The following is a 25,485-nucleotide window of genomic DNA, read 5'->3' on the forward strand; positions in this document are numbered from 1 at the left end:
TTAGGGTAGGATTTTATATATAGATATATGAGTTTCTATAACTCAACATCAAGTCAAGAACAGTTGATAGGCCAATTAATCAAAGTTATAAATAAAACATAAACAATACTTAAAAAGTGTTGTAGTTTTCCCATTTAGGCATGCAACACTGCACTAAATTATTATATACTGTACCTAAAAATTTTGTAACACAATCTAAAATAACTCTACTATTGATATCAAATTAAAATAAAATCAAACATCATATACTTTTGGGCAAAAAAATTCTTAGCGCATCTTATGCGGTTATATGACAACAATTTTTAATCATGTAACTTCGTATTTTCACACTGTAAAAAATTACTTTGCTAGCTTGGGAAGTTTTCTTATTTAATTAGCCTTCTATGTATACATACACACACACATTATAGATTCTAACATTTTAAACTCATAAACGTGAAATGCAATCCTATTTTAACTTTTCCTTATCATTTAAAAACATAATTATTAGATATTAAGAATACCAAACAAAGACTTACCCTAAAAATTAGCTTTTTTTAGGTACAAGTAAATATTTTCAAAAGAAAACATTATTCTAAAATAATCTACACCAGCCACACCACAATAAAACCATTTTGTTCTTGTAGAGACTCAATTAAAACACTTAATTTTTACCAAATTTATGATTACCAATAAAAAGTGTTTACTCCACCTCACTGAAATTTCATAAAGGTGATACCAAAAAAGTCCCTCTTTTTAAATTTTCTATTTTTTTATAAACATTATTTACTGGGCCCCTGAAAATTATATAAAAAAGGTTTTTAATTACTCCTACAACCTTAAAGAGAGACTTTGTGCCAAAACATAAACAGGAATATATTTTACCTATACAGTAGAACCCTGTTATAATGTTTTTCAAGGGAGCACAAGAAAAAAACATTATAAACAGGAAAACGTTATAAGCAGGAAATCTCAATTTAACTCTTAACAATATTCGAGCTTTGTACCAATGGACTCACCAAGCTTCGTAAACAACTTTAATGTTAAAACCAAAGATAGTATACTTGATACATGAATTTTCTGAAACAAGCCAACAATTTTTCAACTTCGTCTTGTTCCCTGGTTAAATTTTGTTTGTCTTTAAAGATACACTGCCACATTTTTTTGTAAAATTGTCTCACGATTCATGATGACAACATTAAGAGTGAGAACGTCTACTCCTTCGCCACCTGAAAATGTTCAATTTTGGGGTTCCTACATATGAATGAAAAAAAAAAAAATTATTTGTAAGCAATAGAAAACACTTTTAGTTATGCCCTCGCTCAATGGTTGGCAACTTAAATATCGTAGGACTATGTACGTGCATCTGAATAGCCACTGGAATGGCAAGGAAGAGAAGAGTTGACTAAGGGTGCCAACTGACACGTAACTATGAACATTGTGTACCTTCAGTATATTGCATAAAATTGTATTTTAACAAACTTCATGTATTGTATGGCAGTGATTGTAAACATAAACATACATAAAGGAAACTTTTTATCATAAGTGTTGGAATAATTTGGTTTTAAAACATTTTTTCCCCACTTATTGAATGTTAGAAAGCAAACATTATAAGCAGGAAATTACAATATTTATGAATGTTATATGCAGGAAATAAATACATTGTCCTTATGGGGGAAATATTGGGACTTTAAAAATATGACATTATAAGCAGGAAAACATTATAAGCAGGAACATTATAACAGGGTTCTACTGTATATACATATACATGATGCTGTTTCAGAATTTACAATAATTATGTATTATTTATGATTACGTATTATTTTTTTATGATTAAAAAAATGGATAAATCACATTTTGGGAGAGATTTTCCTGTCTGGAATTTTTACATGCTCATAACTAAGCAGCTCACTTGTGACCATTGTTACCAATACAATGCATAACACTAATGTGGTGAGGGTGGTCTGTTGTACCTAAACTCATGGTACAACTAAAATTTATGAAAACTGAGCTCGTACCCAAGTGGTTCGAAGCCCATTATAATTTTGGAAGTCCCACAGCCTCTGTGCATAACTGTGTGACTTTTTATCACTTGAGAACTGTTGTAGTCATTTATTTTGCTTTGTACTTTTCTCAAAATTGACAATGCTTGTACTGTCTTTTGATTAAAAATCGATCATTATAGTTACTTAAATAAAAATTTCACCACAGTTATACATAGTCTCTTCTCATATATACGAAGGAATGGGAAGTTCATAATGAAAGACACTAATGGACAACATCATCCTACGCAGTTAATTACGAAACTGGAAGCGAACCCAATCAACCATGGGTACACAAGCTACAAATAATAATGTACTGTGAACTCATAAAGACTCACTTCAAGATATCCTGCTTGTCTTCGTAGTATTTAACAATGACCGCTCTCTGCTTCTTCTTAACGGAATGCAGCTTGTCCATCTTCCCAGCCATAACGTACTCTCTACGACACACAGGCACATGATCTAATACATTTTCCTGATGCAAATTTCAAATAAAACAATCTCAGGTGTGACAGTCAGCTCTAGAAAGTCACTGTAGGGTAGACTGGAAGGGTAGATAAATTTTTCACCGGTTAATACTGACTCTTACTGTAGCCCAAATACATTTTCCCAAGTATGATGGTCTGTGAAACTAAGACAGTAAGGAAGGCAATGTTGTTTCCAGAAAATATACAATGGTAAATTACTCACAAATGACAAATAAGAGATGACATACTTTCATTAAAAAATCATCCAGTGGCACTTACATGCCTAAGAATCTGGATAAGAGTCTGATAGTTGAAGGACCTCAAACTTGTATTCTCAAAGGGTAAAATAGCTATAGTTTGTGTCATGTAATTTGACTCAACTTTGACAGTTCTCACCTTTTCAACCTACTTTTTTGTGGAATAAAAATCGTCAGAATTTAAGAAACTCAACAGTCTGACATGTCCTGGACCTTCTTGCATTGATTCCTGTGCATTTGAACAGGCGTGTCACCACGGAAAATTCTTAATGGCAATACTAGAGGTTAACGTCTGCATTGATGAAACCGTTCGCTGTCTTGTGGTGCCCTCTGTAACGGCCTGCCGGATGCTTCCCCTCCTGCCGCGCTGAAAGAGTGGGGGGAGGTGGGATGGGGGCCAAGGCCTTGCCAGCGTAGCTAAAACTGTGAGAGAGCACGAATACACGCTGTGTAACATTCAGTACCTTCCTGTGTCTGAGAAGTGAGTAATCATATGTATTTACATACATACATTCAATGTAATTTTCTTTATCTTTAACACAGTTCTATAGTTAAAAACCATTTTGTTTTGTGGGTTAATCTCTACACATTACTTTTTTCTTCTAATTTATTTAATTTGTGGATTACTAGGTATATTTCAAAGAAAGACTACCATAATTTTGGACAAATAATTTCCAAACTGATCATAAAAATATATTAATAAAAATTTCAGTCTAGTTTGTTAATGGGCATAATCCCACCAAAGGGGTAAAAGGGGGGGAGGAATTTTGATAAACAGAAAAACTGCTGTAACCCACATAGTATGACAAATATCGCATTGTTTGAACCAAAAACCTTTGTCTGAATACATTTTTGATACAACTAACTATAACTGCAAGGGGTGGAAAAAACATGATTGGAGTACAAAAAAATTTGTAACTTCCTTAGTAGGTACACCATCAAATCAGTTTAAATTGTTTATAAATCTTATAATTTCTTTAACAAAACTTTTTATCAGAAACAATTTTTGATAAGAAAAAGATTGCAAAAGGGGTTGAAAATAAGAAGGGTAGAAATATTAAAAAAATATCAATTTCTATACGACATACACTATAAAATCCGTTCTTATTTATGGTAAAACCTAAAAATAAAAAAATAAAAAATAATAAAAAAATTATAACAATTAATTGTAAATCTTTTAAAAATTATCTAAAACTTTAGTCCAAAACAATTTTTGATTTGACTGCAAGAAGTTTAAAAAACCTCATGTGGGAATAAAAAATAAACAAAACTTCCATACGATGTACACTATCGAAGCCATTCTTATTTTTGTTTAACTTATTAAATATTGTCATATATGTTTGTCTAAAATAAATAAACTATAGTATTTTTTTAATAGATATACTATCAAATCCGTAATAATTTATTGCAAAAATTCTAAACAGTATCTAAAACCTTTGGCTGAAATAATTTTTGATGATATAAACTATTTACTGTAAAACCAGGGGTTGAAAAAAATTTCAAAACTTCCTATCAGATATGTTCAAATTGATTTTTAACCATATTCATATTATCTTAAACCTTGGTGCAAAGCAAATTTTTGTGTTATCAGTTATAAGTGCAAGGTATGAAAAATAATGTTTGAAAGTCAAAAATGCATAAATACCTTAGTAGGCATAATTTGAAATTTGTTCTATGTTATTCAGTACTGGATGCATTGAGCTAAAATCTTTTAAAACAATTTTGTGGTATGGAATACAAGAAAATGGATAATTGACCAATTTGGAATATTGGAGAACTTATAGGATGTTATATAAATTAAGTTTCAGAAGCTTATAGAGTTCCAGAATATTTCAAGAAGCAATAGGTACTTCAAAATCTACCTAAGCCTGTAGGCTGTGCCGAGAGGGATGGATTTATTTTACTCAATTTTTCATACTGACCAAACTGTGTGGTTCAGTGCTTACGAAGAAAGCTGAATGACATAAAATGTTGTTGTAGCTTCTTTGAAGAAATTTTTTTTGCTGTAATTTGTTAATTGAAAATTTAACAATTATTGAATACATAGTTTTCTTTAAAGATTTAGCATTCGCAAAACATTCGGTTAGATTTGTTTCAGTTGACGATTTTGTTCTTATTACCATTTTTAAAAAGTAACTACTTTTTATTTGATACCAAACATCCTAAAACTGAAACGTAAAAAATTACGTTATCACACCCCAAAATGTAAAAGCCGATAGTAACAAATATGCGCTTGTTAAATTATTTATATTCCAAATATACCGACTACTTCAGTCTGGAAACTTGCCTGTTTGCCAAGGCTGTATTTTTAACACCCCTGTGACTGAATAAAACTGCCGGCATTGGTGCTGAAATGCTGTTAATTTAGTGACTGATTAAAAAAAATATACAGATAAAAAGTAAGGAAAATTTCAATAGTTAAACATTTTTGGTATTAAAAGATTATAAATTAAAATGTTCATTCACAGCACAGCGGTACTGGTGGCACCAAAGAGGTTTTCAAAAAGTTTTGCGAATAACCGAAAAACAATCACATTAAAAACAACAGTCTTATGTATAGTAGTGTCTAGACATGCATTTAAAACAGTGATTCTGACAGAATTATTTTTACGCATAGTCACAATTGTCTGTGTAACATATACACAATACATTGTATTGCTAACACGTTACTATTAACCACTAAAATAAGTATTTTGCAATATCCCAACACAAAACATGTTGTGTGTAATTGACGCGCCAACTATGGCAACTAAAGAAGTAAATAGCGATTCAGACGCATGTGACAAGGCGGTGGACCCAGCCGTCTCAAGGTCAAGAGTACTTCGAGGGGGGGAGGGAAGGTACTAAGAGCAGGGGCAGGGAGAGGTTGCCACCCAGCTCTGAGCAAGAACACATCTATATATGCCGTAGTGCATTTACAACCAGCCAAAGGCGCCCTTAACCAATTGTGCTATATATCTGTGTGTGTGTGCGTGTGTGTATATACATACATGACACACACACACACTAGCGACCCATGAGTAGCACTAATTATTTATAGCCAGATGACTTATGGTGAATGGATGAGGGTGGTCATATGATGAAGTTTTAGCAGATATCTATAGGTGCAGTGCCTTGCTACACCCAAGGAAAAAAAAAACACATGTATTTAAGGCAAATGGGAGTGTGTGTGCCAACTCAGGAGCCAGCCACATACAATTGGCTATGTGAAAAACATAAATTTTCCAAATTTAAGCCAGCAATTGTCAACGATTGGCCTTGTGCTTTGTTGATAGTAATAGCAACGGCAAGGTGCAAAGGGAACTGGAGCCACTTGAATTTGAAAAGTAAATCGTTGGAAATCATCGGTAAGTGTGGAATCAGTACGTATTCACCTTCGAATTAGCCATCCATGATTGTTGCCTCAATTAAATTTGGTGACAATTTTGATGGTCAATCTGGTTCCATTGCACAACTTTGGTGCATTTAAGTTGCAAATAAGCATCACTGGTGATCCAACCTTCAATGTTAATAATGTGCGGTGACATTCCGGGTGGTTCCCATGAATTCAAAAATTCTGGCGGATAATTGACGGGTTGTTCTTCGTCCATTACTGAGTTGATTGATTTGTATTTGACTGTTTCGCCGGGCAGTTTCAATTGAATTTGCCCATTGGCTTGTTGACATCATCATTTTTTGGTGCCAAAATTGGATCTTTGTAGTTGGTTGTTAGACTTGAGAATACATTGTCGACAACAGCTTGAATATTCAGTTGCATTAGACAGAAGTTCGGCGGGAACGAAATCTCATTTGTGGCGCGACCAATTGGAATTTTGCCATTTCCGATGTCCAAAAGTATATTTGAGAATGTTCGGGCAGACGGGTCTTGCAGCAAATGCAAACGCATGTTCGTCGACAGCGTGATTTCTCGACTCGGTTACAAAGATACGATGATTTCAAGCATGCGTTCAGCTCATTTGCGGGCATTGATTGCGAAATAACAGGCAAAGTTTGGCGGAAATCACCAGCAAGAAGAATAAGAGCACCTCACATCGGTTGGTTGTTTCCTCGAAAATCACAGAGTCCGGTCAAGTGCTTCAAACAATTTCTTATGGGCCACTGTCCCAAATGATAATTTTGCACGTTTTAAGGACTGTGGCCATGCTGGAGTTTTTTCTGATGTTGCAAGTTGGTGTTTCTGTCAAATTCAATGGAAGCTTGAGTGCTGAGTGCGCAGTGCGTCCGCCGTCCAATAGTGTTAATGCAATTCTCCATGATGCCACTGCGAGTGCATTCCAATTCTGCATTCGAACCGATGCCAATATCAAATTGATGAGGAATGTTTTGCCTGTTCCTCCTGGTGCATTGAGAAAAAAAAAGTCTGCCATTTCTGTTTGTTGCACATTGCATGACTTTGTCGTAAGCATTTTTTTGATCATCAACCAACCGCCTTGTTTGAGTTTCCACATATTGTTGTTGCTGGTTCACACCGAAGTGCTGTTCTCGCACCAAATCTCTGTCTTGGACACTGTTTCTGTCCCATATCAAAGCCAGCATTCCAAGTTGAATAAAGACTTAGTTGTTGATGGATATGCACATATCCTCAATCAGCAATAGCATTTGATTGAAAATCTCGTCCAAATACTCCTGATTAGGATCAGTTGTGCGTGATTGCCTGAGAATGTCTTCGCTGAGGCTTTCGCAATGTGTTTACAGCAATTCTCGTAATCTCAATGGTGCACATTTGTTAAAATGATCGCAAACAAAGTGCGTATTTGATTTATGACATGTTCCAAGTGTAATATTTGGGAACTTTAGGATATCGTAGTCTTGACGAAATTGTTGGTTGAACACAATTCAAAGAAAGCGGTGAGAATGGTGTGTGGTGGCTGCTCAGCTCTATTTTCTGTGTTTTGTTCAGTGAAATAAACACACTGGCCATTTTCCAAATGAAAAGCTAGATGTTGAACTGTTGGATTTCGCTCGTGAATGTTGAATGAAAATACGTGCCAAACCGCTTGCTTGCTGCTGATGTAGTGCCCTATCTGGAATAGCGTGATTTCGTCAGTTTGATTGGCCAGACCGAATACTGCCATGTCACTATCTTTGTTGACTTATTTGGAAATGTATTTGATTGACTTCACCGAACTGCAGTACTAAATATTGATGTGAGCAGCGTGAGTAGGACACGATCCATCTATTGTCAACGTCAACATCTACATTACGCATTTTGATTGTGGTGACAGAGTTTAAATAAAAATATATATATTTCTGCTTCTTAGTTGAGAACATTTCTGTTTTTAATTACTGTACTGATTCTAATAATTTGTGTATAGTCACAATATCCATGCAGGGACTTCTGCAATCAACGTGGAAAATAGATAACTACACGGAAATGCTAAGCTAATCTATACCATTGGGAGCAATCTCCCTCCCCCCCCTCCCACCCCAACCAAACAACCACTGTAACTTAAAAAAAAGCAGAGATAACAAAAAAAAAATTATTTACTTAATATCTTTGATAATGAATTTTAAAGATGTGAGAAATGAGTTAAAATTCTTTTTAATGAAACTGTAATTTTTTTTTTAATTTGTGCTTCCCATTTAGCTGGGAGGTATTCCATTCCTCACAAAACCCTCACACATTCGCCCCTCCCACGGTTCCAAGCTGGGTCACTCCTATTTAGACTTCTTAAAAACTTTGTAACGTTGCAAGACTCTGTCCTTCCCAGCTTTAACAAGTACTGTTAAAAGAAAAAAATATTATGTTTTTACTACTGCAGTACATCAGTTGATTGGAGACCTAGTTTTTTATACTTGTAGTCCAATATTAGTAATATTCTTGTAATTAATTTTGATATTTAATTATTTTATTTTGAAAAGACTCTTTACTATAATCATACTGGCTTTCACTTGAAAGGTTAGATTACTGTTTATGTAAGTGTGGATTTTGGTATTTTATATTATTTAAATAGTCTATTTTAAAATATAAATTTGATTACTTATGTGGTTCATAGTGTGATAGTGACATGTTTAGGTCGTGGGTCAATGAGTCAGGTAAAAGAACGATGTGCAGTGACACAGCAGCGCTGAAGTGATAAGATGATATGTTTTCACATCCTGTGTGAGAGAAAGACAGAGACAGAACTATGGGAAGACCTGCTGAGCAGGGAATCACTGAATAGTAGTTGTAAGAATAAGTGTTGTAGCCAATAGGAAAGCAGTATTTTGGGGAAGTTCCCAGCTAAGTGAATTTTTCTGTAAACTGTGTAATGAGTTTGTTTTGTTCGGTCGTTGTGCAAGGGCTGGGCCATGAGGTTGCATCGTCCGGCAGCCCAAGAAATGTATCTTTTGTGAGAGGAATAAAGTTCAAAAGTCCAGAAATCTTTTATGTTCAACGGGTAACATCTTTTGGATGATTGTGATTGAAATCAGAGTTTTACACCTAACAATTTGCTACTTGATACTGTCAGTGAGATAATTTTTTAAAGGGTTTGTTTTTGTATGTGCAAGTAGGGGAGAGTTGGACAAAACCGGGTGGTCTGGTAAAACGGGGTACCGCTGTTATTTCCACTATACCGTGCTGCCATCTACCTCTGCTCGTGTCAGTTAATTACTCGTACATGTACTGCTAGCCAGCAACAAATAGCGCGGCAGTCGGCAGCGTCAAGCGTTGTATATTGAGAAAAGTGTGTTTTCTGACTGATGTGATGTAATTTTTGGCTTTTGTTTGTATGATAACTGCAGATGAATGAAACCGTCAAACTATACAGGTGAGTGGGCATAGAAATGAGTGTAGTATGCACTACAAATACGTGTGTGTACTATCTTGTACGTTTCTCATCTTTCCTTATAAATGAATTTATTTTGTAGCAAGGCGTAGTCTGACAAAACAAGGTACTGCGTGGTCGGTTAAAACAGGGTAGTACCCTGTTTTATCCGACTATGCCCTGTTTTATCAAACCGTTTCTTAACTATAGCTTTAAGTACAATGATCATTTGATATTGTTACCCATAAGTTCTAAACCATTATTTATTTGGTTTCGGGCACAAATTAATGTACAGTATTTTATTTAGACAGTGAATCATCATGCCTTATGTTCGCCAAACCAACAGACAGTCTTGGTCTCAAGATGCTATGAAAAATGCAGTTGTTGAGGTTTTGGCTGCCAGAATGGGACCTTAAGGCTTCTAAAATGTTTGGCGTCCAACAATCAACTTCTTAAAGCGAGAGTGAAAAAAGCCAGAACTGGTTTATCGCTTGAGGATGGTACTAAGAAAGGCAAGCACTTTAAAATTATTGCATTCTGAGAAGTGTAAAAAATAAATATTTATCAGTTTTTAATATATTTATTGGAAAAAAAACTAAATAAAATCTCTATTATTTTGCTGAATGTTGACTTTTTAAAATAAGAAGCATCATAATGTGTGAATTATTATGTTTTAGGCTTGGGCTGGATGTTCCAACCTGCTGAAACCACTGAAAGGCCTTTAGAGGAAGCAAAGTTTGGCCATTTCAAGCATCCACCAACAATTGGTACAACCTACCATGGCTGAATCTGAACCTATGGCCAGCACATCTGAACCTGCATCTAGCCAACGTGAATATCATGGGCCATTTTCGCAGTGTCTTTTGGATTCCGAAGCATCCACATCAACAGCCACATCGGCATTAAACCCATACCTATAGCTCAGAGGAAGGTTGAAACCAAAAATAACAGGTTACGTGGCAAAACTGTGATCCTCACGAGCTCCCCTTATAAAAATGAACTAGGCCTAATTGCTGCACAAAGTAAGACATCTGCGCATAGTTCTACTGCTAATCCCAAAACAGTAAAAAGAAAACTGAATTCATCTAGAGACAGGTCACATGTTAATGAGTCTACAACTCGCAAAGACCACAGTAATAAAAAATGCAGTAAAATATCCGTAATGACTCAGGACAACTCTGAAACATCTGATGAAGAGGAAACAAATGCAGCATGTCTCTTCTGCTATGACTTGTATTCAAACTCCAAATCAGAAGAAGGGTGGATTAAGTGTGTTATGTGCGATGAATGGGCACACGAACAGTGTGCAGGTATAGACAGTGATGATGTTGGTCCTTACACTTGTGATTATTTCCAGCGATAGAATATTGTTTTGGTATAAATGTGTTGTATAACTTGCACTGATACTCAGAGAGTCTGTGATTTCAGGCATTTTGAAAAATGAGATCCTCACAAACTGATAATGACATTTGACTTCCTTATTGTGCTATTTGTTAATGTATCATAGTAAACTGTAATATACATGCAAGTCATAAATCATATGTAATAACATTGTCAACACATTTGTATTAAATATGTCTCAATTTGTATCTAAATACCGGCACTAATATGTTCGACATTGATGTACCCCGTTTTATCCGACCGGTATGATAAAACAGGATACTTAGCAACATGAAAGAAAAATATTAAGTTTTTATTTCACATTGCTTGAATCCGACTCTTCATATGCACAATATCAGTAGGGATATATATAGTGTTTCCTTGCAAATAATGGATACTCAGGTATAATTACCAGCCACTTAATGAGCATATAAACACTAAGTACCCCGTTTTAGCCAACTCTCCCCTATCAGTTGTTTTATAGCCGGGCACGACTGTGACTTGTTTTAACTTGAATGTCACTAGCTCATCCAAACCCTTTGTTGTAGCTACAACATTTGACACTGTGCCGTGTATTAGGGATTTAGGCACGTTTTATTTAAAATTTTGTTATATTAAATATTTTTGGAAATTAATTTTTTTTACTCCTATATCTTTACTACCAGGCCCTCAGCCTCTGTTCTCCGAGGTGAGCTGATTTTTTTGCTAGCCTAAAGCTAGGATAGCAGTCTGGCTAATATTTCTCCCGCCTATAGGCACGTCGGAGGCCGGTAACTTAATTTCTCTGCATGACTAAATTTGCATACAGCAGCTTGTGGAGCAGTGATGAGCCCTGCTAACTCTGTCACGAATCGGTATAAGGTTCACTAGTAGCAAGACACGACGGGAGGATCCTGTGGGCCTTGCGTCCCACAGACTGTGTTTTTTGAAGACATCCCCCCCCCCTGCTCCCCCACCCTTTCTTCTCAGAATTGAAGACAGGAGCGATGACCGCTTGTGAACTCCTGGGGACGGTAACCGAATTCAAGGCCATCTCAGGCTTGACAGCCGCAGATACGATTCTGGTCTTTAACGACATCTAGCGACGGGCTATGGTCACTAACGCCACTTGTGGGCATCGGCAGCGCCGACACTAGCGCGTTCGCGCGGAGGTAACGACAATCTTTCTCCCCCTTATATCTCTGGCCGCTAGGTGGCAACTCTGGTTGCTCCATAAGCCCCTAGCAGTGACACTCTCGTCGGCCACAAGTCGATTTCTTAGTACTTCTTCTTGCCACCAAAAGATAGCGCCTCAGTCGCGCAGTCACTCCAGTAAGATCTAATATATTTTATGCCGGACACCTTCGGGTGGGCTTGGTAATTTTCGGCTCAGAGCCTAACCCCCCTCCCATTCTCTAGAGATCCAGCGCTTATGATATACTGATGATATCCCGCGCTGAAGGGACTTCGGTGAGCGCCTCCTGGCTGACTGGTAACTCTTTGTAGCTGCGATCTTCGGTGAATTATCGGCATCGCATCTTGTATTATGTAGTCTTTCAGACTATAGGGATGAAGTCCCTATCTGAAAATTTAGATTAACCAGTCAGTAGATTAGTAAAAAGTAGAGAAACTTAGTATTTTTTTTATATATATATATATATTTTTTCTTAAATTATGGAGACTTCCACGTCTACCGTGAATCGTGGTTCGGGTTTTCCGAAACGAGATGCCCTCTCCTGAGCGCCAGGACCAAAACCCTGTTCTGGTAAGTCTTGACGTCATCCCCCCTTTAATTTCTTTCAATTGGCCTTTTGCGCCATTTAAGTATACTGTCTGGAAACAGGTCTGATTCTTTGAAATTTGGACTTCTGTTTCAGACAGGGTTCCAAGTTTGGGGCCACCAAAATCCTTTGCCATAACCTCTAGAGTCGGATCCTGAGCAGAATCCACCATCTTTAGGCCTACTACCTCGATCACCGTCAACCTACAGCCCCGGGTGATACCTGCATCATTCAATAATTTTTTTTACAAACTCAAAAATAGTCTAACCCAGTTAAGACAGCGGACAGTTAAAGCAGTTCGAGGAGAGGAAATTCATATGATGTTTTGCAAGGACTATATGTACAAACTTTAAAGTTAGCGATGTTAATTTCATTCATTTCTTTAAATATTGTAATTTTTGTTAAATATTTAGGGCCGGCCCTCTCGTAAATAACGTTAAAGAATATAATATAATAAGTGTAATTGTGAGGAATTTATGTAAGATCCCTTATCAATGAAAAACAGATGTTACAAAGGAAAATTTAATCTATAAAAAAAGAAAGAACAATGATTAATAAAATAAGGAAGTCTATAGACGTAACTGTTGTTTTTATTTAATTAATCTATAATAACAATCCTTTTTCTCCCAAGTGTTCGTAGGGAGTCACTAAATTTTCTTTGTTTACTCCTAGTGTCGCCTCTGTTGTCGACTTTTGATTGTTATTAAATGAGGGCCACAGTGTTAAGAGTTTCCAAATCTTTTTACCTACTTATTTAATAATTCTTTAAGACACGTGGGGTACTACAACACTACAATAACTCTCCACAAAATTTTCTACTCACTGTTTCTTCAAGAGAAGCCACTGCAGGTGCGACTTGGAGCTATGGCTTACCACATCGAGCTTCTTTCTGATCAATTCCTCATGCTGCTTACAACGGTTCTCCTCATCTTTAATGAGTTCTTCATACTGGAAATGAACATAATCATTATGGCACAAAATCATGTTTCTCCACACTGCATACTTCATCTATGAACCAAAAATACTATTTTGATTAAATAGTTAGCCTAGTGTGATATTTTGAAATGGAAACATCTAACTGAGCAGGCCCATGGGGTGGGAGGTCCTTGTCCCTTAAGTCATTACTATACATATGTATCAAAACATGACACCTTTTAGGTCACCTTAAGATAGCATTTTGTTTGAGGCTGTCTTGTACTTGAAATCATGATATTATATTTAGGCTCATATTATAGGTTATTCTGTATTTGTGATTAACGTTATTACATTTTAAAGGTCATCCAATATTTGAAGTAATCTCTGCTGTAGTCTAATATACAAAGTTGTCTTATATTTCACACTGACAAACGTTTGAGTACATCAACCATGTAAGAATCATAATCTTTAAAATTTAAAAATTATGGTAGTGTCAACTCACTGGGGGAAAAAAAAAAAAAGTATAGAGATTTAATTGTTGAAATTTGCAAGAAAGTTTACGGTGAAAAATCTCGATAGCTACTTTACGTGGGCCCTACTATAGTAGGCTCAAAGTTTGAGGAAGATGTAGCGCACAACTCACCATGTGACATGCAGCGATGGCCAAAGCCTGTTTCTGACTGCGAGACGATGAGTTCTGCTCGGGCATCGATGATACTGACTGCTCGAGGGCTTGGGACAGATTGAGCTCCAGGTTCTCCGACAGCTGCATGCTGGCTGGCGCTGCTGCAGTCGCATGTGCACATCAACAAACACTAGCTGAACAATCTCAAACAAATGTAAAATAATTATCTTCATTGCTAAGCAGTAACAATTAAATTATAACATGAATATTAAAAAACATGAATGTTTAACCATACATATATATTATGTATGTTTTCTTAAGATGCACCCAGACACATGCGTGGGCCTTGCCAGAGGTTTGTGCAGAGGATTGTCCGTGCGTAGCTTATTCAGCTATGCCCGGTTCAAGACAAGATTAAATGGTTTCAAAAGGTTTGCAAGGAACACTAATACTTGACAGCTGAATATTGTGAAGAGTTAAAAAAAATTAAAACACACGGATGTTGTTTATTAGTCAGCTGATGATACCTCCACTTACCAGACCTGAGAGAAGCATCACGTGAAGAATCCAACAGTGTTTCAGCTACTGTTATCTGCACATCTTCAACATCTCTCTCGATTCCTTCAAACGCGCTGGTCACATCAAAGGCACTCATTCCACCAGAAACACCACCAGGCAAAACCTGCAACAACAAATGGAATTAGTTTTAACCCGCCACTGGTCGCATATTACAATGTTTCACAATTGGTCGCGAATGAGAAGTTTTGTTACATTCGCTTGTTTCAGTATAAAAACATATCTGAGTAAATTAAATACTGACATATTTGCTATTTATTCTGTATATTTTGTGCCTTCAAATTATTTTGATCAAAAAACATTTAAATGAACATATGTGTGTGAAAACAACAAAAACTATTTAAAAATAAATAATTCCTTTTAACTCTTTAGAAATTATATCTAAGTATTCATTTAAGTGTGTTAGCAAAACTTAAGATTATACAAACAGATTAAGTGTAATAATAATTGAACATTTTTAATCCTACAAGATTTTTATCTTCACAGGTTGGGCAAGTATACTTAGACAGAAATTTCTGGGCAGATAGGTGCATCAATTGTTGCACTCACTTTTGTAGTTTTCCAGGGTTTTTTCCAGAGACAAACTGATCTGATTTTCAAGAAATATTTTCCAGCAAAAAAAAAAAAACACTTAATTGAATATGTCCCCTCTGGTTTCACAAACGCAATTGGTCATACAATGAAAAAGGTTCTCACATACTACACACGCCATTAAACAGAGAACTGCCTCCAGGTAAAAATGTATCATTTGTCGCAACCAATTTGGGCGTTGGCCAATGAAAGTTGAAAACTCATCTAGACGAGAGGACAATGCTGCTTCAACTCGTCTTTAAAAATTAAACCATATTACTGTGATGAGATAGAGGAGACATTTCACAGTAAAATATGAATGCATATGTTAAAAAAATTACACGCACACAATGGGCTAGAATGTGGCTGACTACATACATCTCAGATGTTCTGAACAGTGGCAGTCCTATAGGACACTCTGGGTGTCACCTCCCCTCCCCCACAAACAAAATATACTCCAGTCAACACTTGACCTTTAAAGTCTGTTCAATTTTTTTTTTAATGTGTTGCACAATTTCTTTCTTTAATGCTACTGTACCGTGTGTAGTATTTTTAACTTTGGTGCTCCTAAAAATAGATAAAACATTAGTTTTTAATTTTAATAGGTAATGACTTTTCAATACATCAAAAAAGGGTTAAAATAGCCATTAAAAGGACTATTATTTTGCAGCATTTCGGACTCCCCATTCAACTGGGAAGTACTCCACACCATCTAAACCCACCGGTCGCCCGGCCTCCCCATAATTCAAAAATGGATCCGCCATTGGTTCTGAAAAACATTTTTAAAGTGCAAAGTAACAATATCCAACCAAGGAATCAGCAACTAACCAAAGTTATAGAAGCAAGAGTTTATATGGCTAGAAAACACAACTGAACATATTATAGAACCAGAAAGCAACATGTTCAAAGATGTGTGTTTTAATGTTTTGATAACAAAACTACCTTAACTAAAACAAAAAAAAATTAAAAATTAATTCATTTATTTTATTTGTCACATGCTCACAGACAGTTGGGAGACTTTTAGGGTGGGCACAACACACAAATACATAAGACAATGTAGTTACTGCAAGTACATGGGAAATGCCTTTTAGTAGGCACCAAGACAGGCAGACACCACCTAAAGGGAAGCACCGCAACAGGTATGCACTACCGCAGTTGGCCAACATACGCATGCAGCCTTTACCACATACCTGCAGGGACCACAACATACACAAACATTAAAATATCCAAGATAGTAATGCAACGAGCAAACAAACACAAATAAAATTAATACTTAATGAAACATAGAAGATACATAACTATTTAACATAAGATTTAAATTGTATATTATATACGGATAACAATAGTGAGTGGTTAGCATATAGAATACAAAGACGATTATCTAACTGTCCCCTTTGTTATAAATAGGATTAAGGAAAGTAATGAGATTGGTAGAAGTCATTCCTATGAATTTTGACACACTTGATGATAATTTGACTTGTTTCGGTATTGTTGTTAGTGTAAAAAATAAATATAATTATACAAGTTTTTATTTCTTTTGTAAAGTTCATGGGTTTTTTTTCTTCTTTTTTTAATAGATTTCATGACATGAATTAACTCTCTTGATAACCACTGTGGGTATTTAGAAGCCTATTTTAAAGTCATAGAGATGAAGGAATGGATTTTTTTGATACATATTTAAGTATTTAATTGTTCAACAAGATCATTTACATTGAAGGATTTATAAAAACTGACCCAACATGATTTTTTTATAGAACTGCATATTTTATTGTTCCAAAAGACAGAAAATATTTTGTTGTTGGAGTGGAAAATATCCATGAATATATGGATATTTAAGATCGGATGATATGTATTCTTTGATAAATATTTTCATTGCTGAGTTACTATATATTGAGATTATTTGGAAAAACAAAGATCTAAAAGATGTTTAGATAGCTGAGTTTTGTTGCAATGTATTAGTCAAAGATGTATAGTTAAGGAGATGCAGCACCTCGTTATTGATATATGTATGTGACAGCTAATATTACATTTACTAGCTGCCCGACCCGGCTTCGCACGGCTATACTAATGGAAAAAAATTAAGCTACATCTCCCATTTACAATAATGGTAAATAAAAAAAATTCAGTGAAAATTTATTACAATGCTGTATAATGTACCGGAGAGAAAATGATGCAGCACCTTGTTATTGATATATGTATGTGACAGCTAATATTACATTTACTAGCTGCCCGACCCGGCTTCGCACGGCTATACTAATGGAAAAAAATTAAGCTACATCTCCCATTTACAATAATGGTAAATAAAAAAAATTCAGTGAAAATTTATTACAATGCTGTATAATGTACCGGAGAGAAAATGAATAGCACCGATGGTTTCCCGACTCGTGCACGCAACGTACAACTGATGTACCCGTACTTTGCTACGCCAGTCTACAGGCAGATCACTCTTGCGCCGCTCATTATACATGCCCCTTCTTGTGGGTACGCCACTGCCGCACGATGCCCGTTGCCATGGAGACGCAGAAGGCATGAACAATGCAAAATCCTGTTCTCATGCAGACAAAGTACCCACTGTTGCCTGGTTTTAACCACCCATGGGATTTAATTTTCGGAAAATGTCATCCTGCGTAACATAAGGAACATTACTGTGAAGTTTCAAGTCTGTAAAATATACATACTTAAAAAAAGGGCAATAAAAAAAACAAATTAAACACAGAGAGAGGAAAAAAAACAATTGTTTAGGTTTGCGATTTAAAGTGATAAAAAGTATTTAAATACTAATTGAACTCTTATGAGGGTACTGATTGCTTCGTTGTTAATATCACTCGGGTGTTTTTTACTTGTATGGGAAAATTAAGAATGATAAGGCATCTAATGCGTGGCAACAATGTTAATAGGCAGTAGGAAATAAACTTCTAGCGCCTGCAGCATTGTCAACACACACTTTGTACGTGTACTGCATGTTGTATCTAACCCCCTCCAACGCATTTGATTCTAAATTGGACTTTTAATAAGTATTCCTAATGTTATTGATAATATAATATAGCCTATAGCCTTCCTCGATAAATGTACTATCCAACACTGAAAGAATTTTTCAAATCGGACCAGTGGTTCCTGAGATTAGCATGTTCAAACAAACAAACAAACAAACAAACAAACTCTTCAGCTTTATAATATGTATTAGTATAGATTGGACCTATCAACACTGGGAACACTGAAGTCATAAAGTACTTTCTCTAAAACATTGAAAATAAAACATCTTGCTGCCTTATGACAGAGGGATTATTTGGAGAAGAAGGAAGGAGGAAAAACGGCAAGAAAAAGTTAAATAACTACGGTTCTAAGTACGTACAGAAGTGTCCTGCTAATCCGGACAAGATGAGACAGGACCCTGTCCGGATCACCAAAAGTTTGGATTAAAAAGAATTTTACTTAAAATTAGTGATGGGTTGAATCCCAATTTTCTTTATTCCGAATACTGAATTTGAATCTCCAAGAGTATCTCGATTATACCCCTCAAATCCGAATTTAGGTGTTAAGAGTAAAACATAGATGGAAACTATTAACAAAGGTGTTGAAATATTCTACCCTTTAAAAGGTTTTTCACAATCAAAGTTTCCAGAATCGATAAATATTGTAATTTTATTAACATTAATACATGTTAAAAATATAATATCTTGGGTAAAGTATTAGGTATGAAGAAAAAAAATCTACCAAGTAAACTTCAGAGATTCTGTGTTTAGTTTTTAATTGACTTAATTTCCTCTAATATTTTTATTCAAATATTTTTCCTTGAATATTGAATCCTTCCAATACTAAGGATCTGATGGTATTTGAGGATTTGATCAGCCCATACCTACTTAAAATGCACCTAATACAAGATTTAGCTGTACAAGCTATAAAAAAAAATTTTTTATAAAATTTTTTTTTTCCTACAGCTTAATTTTAGTTTTAATAATACTCTGTAAATATATCTAAGTTTTTAACCTATGAACTGATGTGGGATTAACAAAACAAAACATCTTTTGTGTCCGGATGAACCGGATGTCCGAAGGAACGGATCTGGATTAGCGGGGCTTCACAGTACATTCATGTCCATGGTGAGACTTGCTTGCTGACAGCAGTGTTTGAAGCCTGTGTGCTGCACTGCGAACTCACCTGTGGCTCCCGAGAGACGCTCGGCTCCCGACTCCTGTGGTTGGCCAAGAACTCCTCGACGGCCAGACGTGCATTCTCCGCCATCTGGGCGGCCACCTTCTCCAGCTCGGCCTTGTTGCAACGCACACGCTGGTCGAACGTCTGCCGGCTCGCCTCCAAGCTCTGGTTGAACTGGCTACACATCGCTCGCAGCTCCATGATGCGCTCGCTCAGCCCGCTCTTGTCCGGCTGGAGGCACCCAAGCCACAGTGTGTTTCAGTTCCCCGCCCATGGTCAGCGGTTTCACAAACACCCGCGTTACTAACATAAGAGGGCCACCTGGCTGGGAGCACCGACTCTGGAATCGTGGGGGCACTGACTAATGCAGCACACACCCAGGAGCGAATGCAAAATTTAATTTCGTAGAGGGGAGTAGAACCACTTTTCCTGAGGTTTGCTTCCATATTCTTTCCATTTGTTGGTGGGAAAGATATACTTTCTAGGATTTTGCGATGGAGGGGGGTGATATCCTCCACATCCCCCTAGATATGCCCTATACATGTCTCTATCCTGCACAGCACCTAACTGTAATCATTACATCAACAATGTGCCTCAATGGGACTTAAATCTGTGATTGTGTTATTCTGTGGTCGAATGTTAAAGATAAAGGGTCACTACATCCTTACACAATACTTTGTATCAAATATTTCATACATAAAAACATACCTGTAAACCCCCATTTAAGCAATAGTTGATGTCCCAAAAATACATGTTAAAAATTAAACCATAAAAAAAAAGTGTATAGGAAAGTGTAATAAATCTTAAATGCCATTCCTAATCATACAACTTTTTGAAAAAATGAGCGGTTGGTAAATGGTATGTTAAAACCTACACAGTTAATGCTACTACTGACAAACCATTACATCCTGATAAAAAAGGTTCTCCTTCATACATTCCAGATGTTGAATGTTCCAGCAAGGTAAATATAATAGTGGGCAAGAATTTAAAAGTTTGCTGTATTTTACAATGTTACAAGAATAACTTTCTTGTTCTAGCAATAGTTATTATAGTGGCATAACAATCCTAAGAATGAGTCAGGGTTCCCACACTCTTACTCTAGACCAGTTCCCTGAGTTCTCCCTGTTAAACCAATAATTTTTTCCCCTGTATTATCAACCAATCTTGCAAGATAACAAACATACAGTAAACTACAGATACTTATCAAAATACATTTCAACCACCCATAACATGTTAAACTAATGTGGCCATAGGCGGCATGGCCACTTGATTTTATATTTATTTTAAGTAATTTTGAATTATGGCTGTTACGTAATTTTAGTTTTAATATTTGCCCCTTTCCTTTTTTAAAAGAAAGTATTGGTTTGTTATAAGTTTTGTAAATCTTATTTTTAAATATGTTTTTATATTATGTTATTTTTTACGTTAATGGTTTAGTTTCTTAATATTTAATAATAACGCTTTGGACTTTTAATTAAAATACTGTGTGCGACGCTTCCCCGCTGTGAGCATGCAAATGGACTGTTCCAAGGCTATAAGGTGGTGGGGGAAATACGTCAAGAGGGACAGAATGAGCTGTGCGTGAGTCGTCAGCTGATCGCCGTGTGGCGCATGTGCGCTTCGGGCATAACGGGCGCGATGATGGCTCGTGGTATTGGGCCGGGCCAAGCTCGCGAATACTTTTTAAATAAAATCAGCTGACGTGTATTGAGCATTGGGGAATACTTCGTTGTCACGGGTGCTGCCAAGAAGAAGAAGAAGAATTCACGCTACATTTTCCGTTGAATGCAGAGTTAATATGAAGCATTTAGCACCTCTGCTAAATAACAGCCCGCTAAACTCCGGGCCAGGAGGTCCGGGGTGTGATTCGACGTACATCGTTCATCCAAGTAAGTGATTCCGGCTCCGAACTTTTGCCCCTGTAACCCCGGGGTGTTGATTTGGACTTTGCCAAAATAAGAGTGAATAATCCGAAAAATAACTTCTGCCAAAAGACCCTGCCCACAACTTCGAGTGTATGTTCCATCGTGGTACCCATTTTTAACGAACCTTGTATCATGCTTGCCGCGAAGCGTCGTAAATTAAAAATCACCCGGGTGTAATTAAGACATTTTAGAGTGACATTTATTTTTATTAACTTTTATTTAAAAAGAATTGTAATTCATTATTTATATACATATATATATATTTTTTTTTGGAGCTGCTTGTCATCAATGTTAGATTTTATTACAGTATATATTTATTGGTATATACTAAAACGTGGCTCTATTAAAAGCCTCTGTAGCACTATAGGGCAAAAGGTTATAGGCATTATTGTAATATTTTTGAGATTTTGTTTTCAATTAAATTGCCTGCCATGTTCATGCGCAAGTAGTCCCATTAAAGTTGTTGGCATTGCAAGTAATTACATGTTTTTCGTTTTAAATACTATTACTCTGTTCTCTTCCTTTTCCAAAAGGTCTTTGAATAATTTACTTAAGAATTTTGGGGCACTCGTTTATTGGAGCAGCGCGCAAAATAATAATTTGAAACGTGGAGTGTTTAAGGCTGTTCCCAGACGGGTGTCTGACTTGTGGTGGTGTGACACAGGGGGTGTCAACCACGACACTAACCGTAAAATCTTCTCCAGCACAATGCACAGTTTGCACTGTCATCATTTCCAGCAATGCTATGCAACAAATGATGCCTTTGTCTAATACAAAACCACAATATTTGATCAAACTTAGAAACATTATATTACTGATTGTCAGAATGTGAATAATTGAAATTCAATTGTGCTTTTAATAATTAAATTAATACGCAGTTATTTAATTGGTTGTTCTCTTACAAAACAAATGGGTTTTCAACTACACATGAATTTGTGATTAAAATACAGACTGGTTTTAAAACAATAAAGAAACACACTAGTTTTCAAAATCAATAAACCCGGTTGGTACATAACTAACATTTGGTCAATTTCTCTTTTTTCCAGGTTTTGAAGATACATTTTAAATTCCCTGGGTTTTCCCTGAGCTTTAGGTTTCTCTTGTCTGGGGGAACTCTGAATGGAGAGATTGTGAGAATTTGCATGTAACAGAAAACAGGAATAAATAATACAAAAAAACTTTTACAAAAGAAGAAGATAAATTTAAGAGAAAATAAAAATGTATATACAAATACAGACTAAAAAAACCTTCACTTGCATATCAAATTTAATGACTGTTGGTTAATTTTAAAATTTTTATTGTCATACTTACCTGGCACTGCCCATGCTTAACGCAGAGTTTAGAGGCTTCATTTAAAGAGATTGAGGTAGTTTTTTTAGAATTTTCAAGTAAATAGTGATTTTCCTTTTAATTTGGTCCAAGGTTAATTATAATTTAAATACAAAAATTATTTTTTTTATTATTATTATTATTATTAAATATAACTCCCTACTGGTAACTACAGAGAATAAACATGAAATGTGGCCTGGCACTGAACAGGTTAAGGGTTGGGAAAGGGGAATGGGGGTAGTAGTTTTTAATATAGACAATAATAATTTTCCTCTTATTTTGAAGATGAAGTGAGCAAATATCATCAAAAGTACCAATATTCTGCTTTAAGGGGTAGGAAAGGACATACAAATTATTTGCATCAATGTACTCCAGGAATGTGGATGGCTTGGATGCATCGTGTGTTTCTGGTACATAAGCGTTATTGGCTACGCAATGACGTTTAATGCTTTGCGCTACACCACCGCGAATACCTGCTTCCACAAACATATACATGTCATAATCTGTGAGAAGCTCTATCTGTACACCTGTAGTTCGAAGCATCGCATCGAAAGCGAACCCAGGACAAGAAATGTAGTGAGACGGATCTAGGCTGTATGTCTCCAAACATATGGAACGGAAATTCTCGAATACGTCCGTCAAAATCAGGACATCCGTTTTCAGGTACGCAAGTTTATACACTATGGAAGATTAAAACAACACCTCAGGAATTGTGATAGACTGGATGTACATTCATCAGAAACAAGCTGTATATTTTGTAACAAAACATTAGCAAATATTCAACACTGAAACTTGACCCAGACTTTCTGTGCTTTTTTATATTGTTCAAAATGTTCTCTTTAATGGAGTGGGGAGGATGTATTATATCATTACGTTTAAATATAATTAAATATACATGCAAAACTGTGAGATATTAATTATAAAATATACCGAAACAAAACAGGCTTACAAACAACCACTTTTGAAATTCGAGGTCTAATATGTTTGTTTTAAATGAATTCGTATAGGCTTTGGAAGAAGTTAATTTTTATTTCATTACTATTTCATTACTATTCATATGTATTTAACATAATAATGTTAATGCAAAATACCGCTTAAAATGCGGTGCGTGAAAGTGAATTATCCTACTTCTCTAGTTACAAGTGATCATACTGATTTTAATAATATGTTATTTACCTAAAGGTATTTTAAGATTTCAGCATTACAATCTGCTTGTGTTGTGTTATTTTGTTAGTTTACACACAATAATAAAAATTAACGTAAATGAATGAATTGTTATCAACTTCTTATTTTGCCAATTTTTTCCATTCAAGCGTTTAGATAATGCAACAATTTTGTGTAAGAGTTTGTGTTTTATGCCTTAAATAGCATTTAACGCGTTTAAAAAACTGCCGTTTTAAATACTTAAAAATAAAGTTTGTACGGACCATCGCTCAGTACATTCTCAGCGTAATGCCTGCAAGCTGATTTTTGCTGAATATTGTAGAGCTATTTGGTTCAATAATATGTTTTAAATATATTTTTTAAATATATTTTTGGTCATTATTTATCCTTTTGCTTATTGTTTGTAACTAAATAAAATTAAAATTAGTAAATAAATCAAAAGCGCTTATGGTTATGTCAATTACAAATAAGTATTTAAAAAAACTTTATTTTGTGTCAGATTTTTTTATAATATGTGTGTATTATTCTTTGTTGCCAGCATCCTGAATGTTTATTATCTCTATTTTATTATTATTCATAATAAATATTTTCTAGGTGTATTCATTCGAATTCCCATTACAATTCTGTGTCGTTTTATGTAAAAGCATTTTTTTTTCCCGACAGTGCTGACATTTATGGCCATTGCGGTATCTAGATAAATACAAGACCCAGTCAACAGAAAAAATATTGCTTCATTAATTTTATTATTAATATAAACCCTGTGTTTTGATACTAATATATTTATTTAAACTGTATGTTCTAAATACATGCTATACAATGTACGTAGCAAAGTATTTTTACGCTTCATGGTAACTCTCACTATTCAAATGATTGTAAATGAACTGTCTGTGCGTGGTATTCCCGTAAGCGGGCTGCGTGTAGACCGGGCGGTGCGACCAAGGTGACGTAGTGCGCAGTAGAGGACGAGTTTGGGCGGCCGGACGGTTTCACCTCCTCTTCCTTACACCATGACCCCGGCAGCAGACTGTGTAAATTAATTAATTAAAGTTACCCGGAGTGTTTTGGATTAATCGGTGGACTTATACTTTTGGGGCCGGGCCACGCGGTGTCCTGGTCAGCATGAAAGCTGGACTATGTGCTGTTTTCTGTGTGCGTCGTCAGTGTACGTGTCGGCGCCAATAAAGCTCAATATTCACCCGACTTGTTGCACTTAATTCTCGACCACAATTTTCCCAGCACAGAGACGGAGGTGTGTGGGGCGCCTCAAGACCCCACAAGCAGTAACATAGCGTGTCCGCCGCTGAGAGCGGGCCGGTGAGTGCTAGCGGGGGGGAAGTCGAGCCTAGCTCCACATGGGTCATATGGGCCATATGCATAATGATGTCAGGTTGCTTGTAAGATTCCATTGTCGCTGGAAGAGTGTGTCTGTGGAAAGTTTAGTAGTCTCCTGGCCGTTTTCATGGGAGTGTTTGTGAGGTTATGTTCTTGTCTGTATAATTTATTTGCATTATAAATTAAAATTAATATCAATTATTTAACTAGATTTAATAATTAACTTTATACACATATTATATATTAACATTGAATACTGA

The 25,485-nt window shown here is 35.9% G+C and overlaps 1 protein-coding gene across 2 annotated transcripts in view; it reads right to left on the reverse strand.

The window, feature by feature from the left end:
• LOC134546197 (microtubule-associated protein futsch-like) overlaps positions 1-25,485 on the reverse strand; it is an 843,281-nt gene that overhangs the window by 61,446 nt on the left and 756,350 nt on the right. For both annotated transcript variants that reach the window (XM_063388803.1, XM_063388804.1), the window contains 5 exons: positions 19,479-19,706; positions 14,712-14,856; positions 14,193-14,335; positions 13,458-13,582; positions 2,360-2,461 (listed from right to left, as the gene is read on the reverse strand). In XM_063388803.1, coding sequence (XP_063244873.1) covers positions 2,360-2,461; positions 13,458-13,582; positions 14,193-14,335; positions 14,712-14,856; positions 19,479-19,706 — 743 coding nt within the window. The remainder of the gene's footprint in view (positions 1-2,359; positions 2,462-13,457; positions 13,583-14,192; positions 14,336-14,711; positions 14,857-19,478; positions 19,707-25,485) is intronic.

The sequence above is a fragment of the Bacillus rossius genome, chromosome 1 (assembly GCF_032445375.1).
Source record: "Bacillus rossius redtenbacheri isolate Brsri chromosome 1, Brsri_v3, whole genome shotgun sequence".
Classification (NCBI taxonomy): domain Eukaryota; kingdom Metazoa; phylum Arthropoda; class Insecta; order Phasmatodea; family Bacillidae; genus Bacillus; species Bacillus rossius.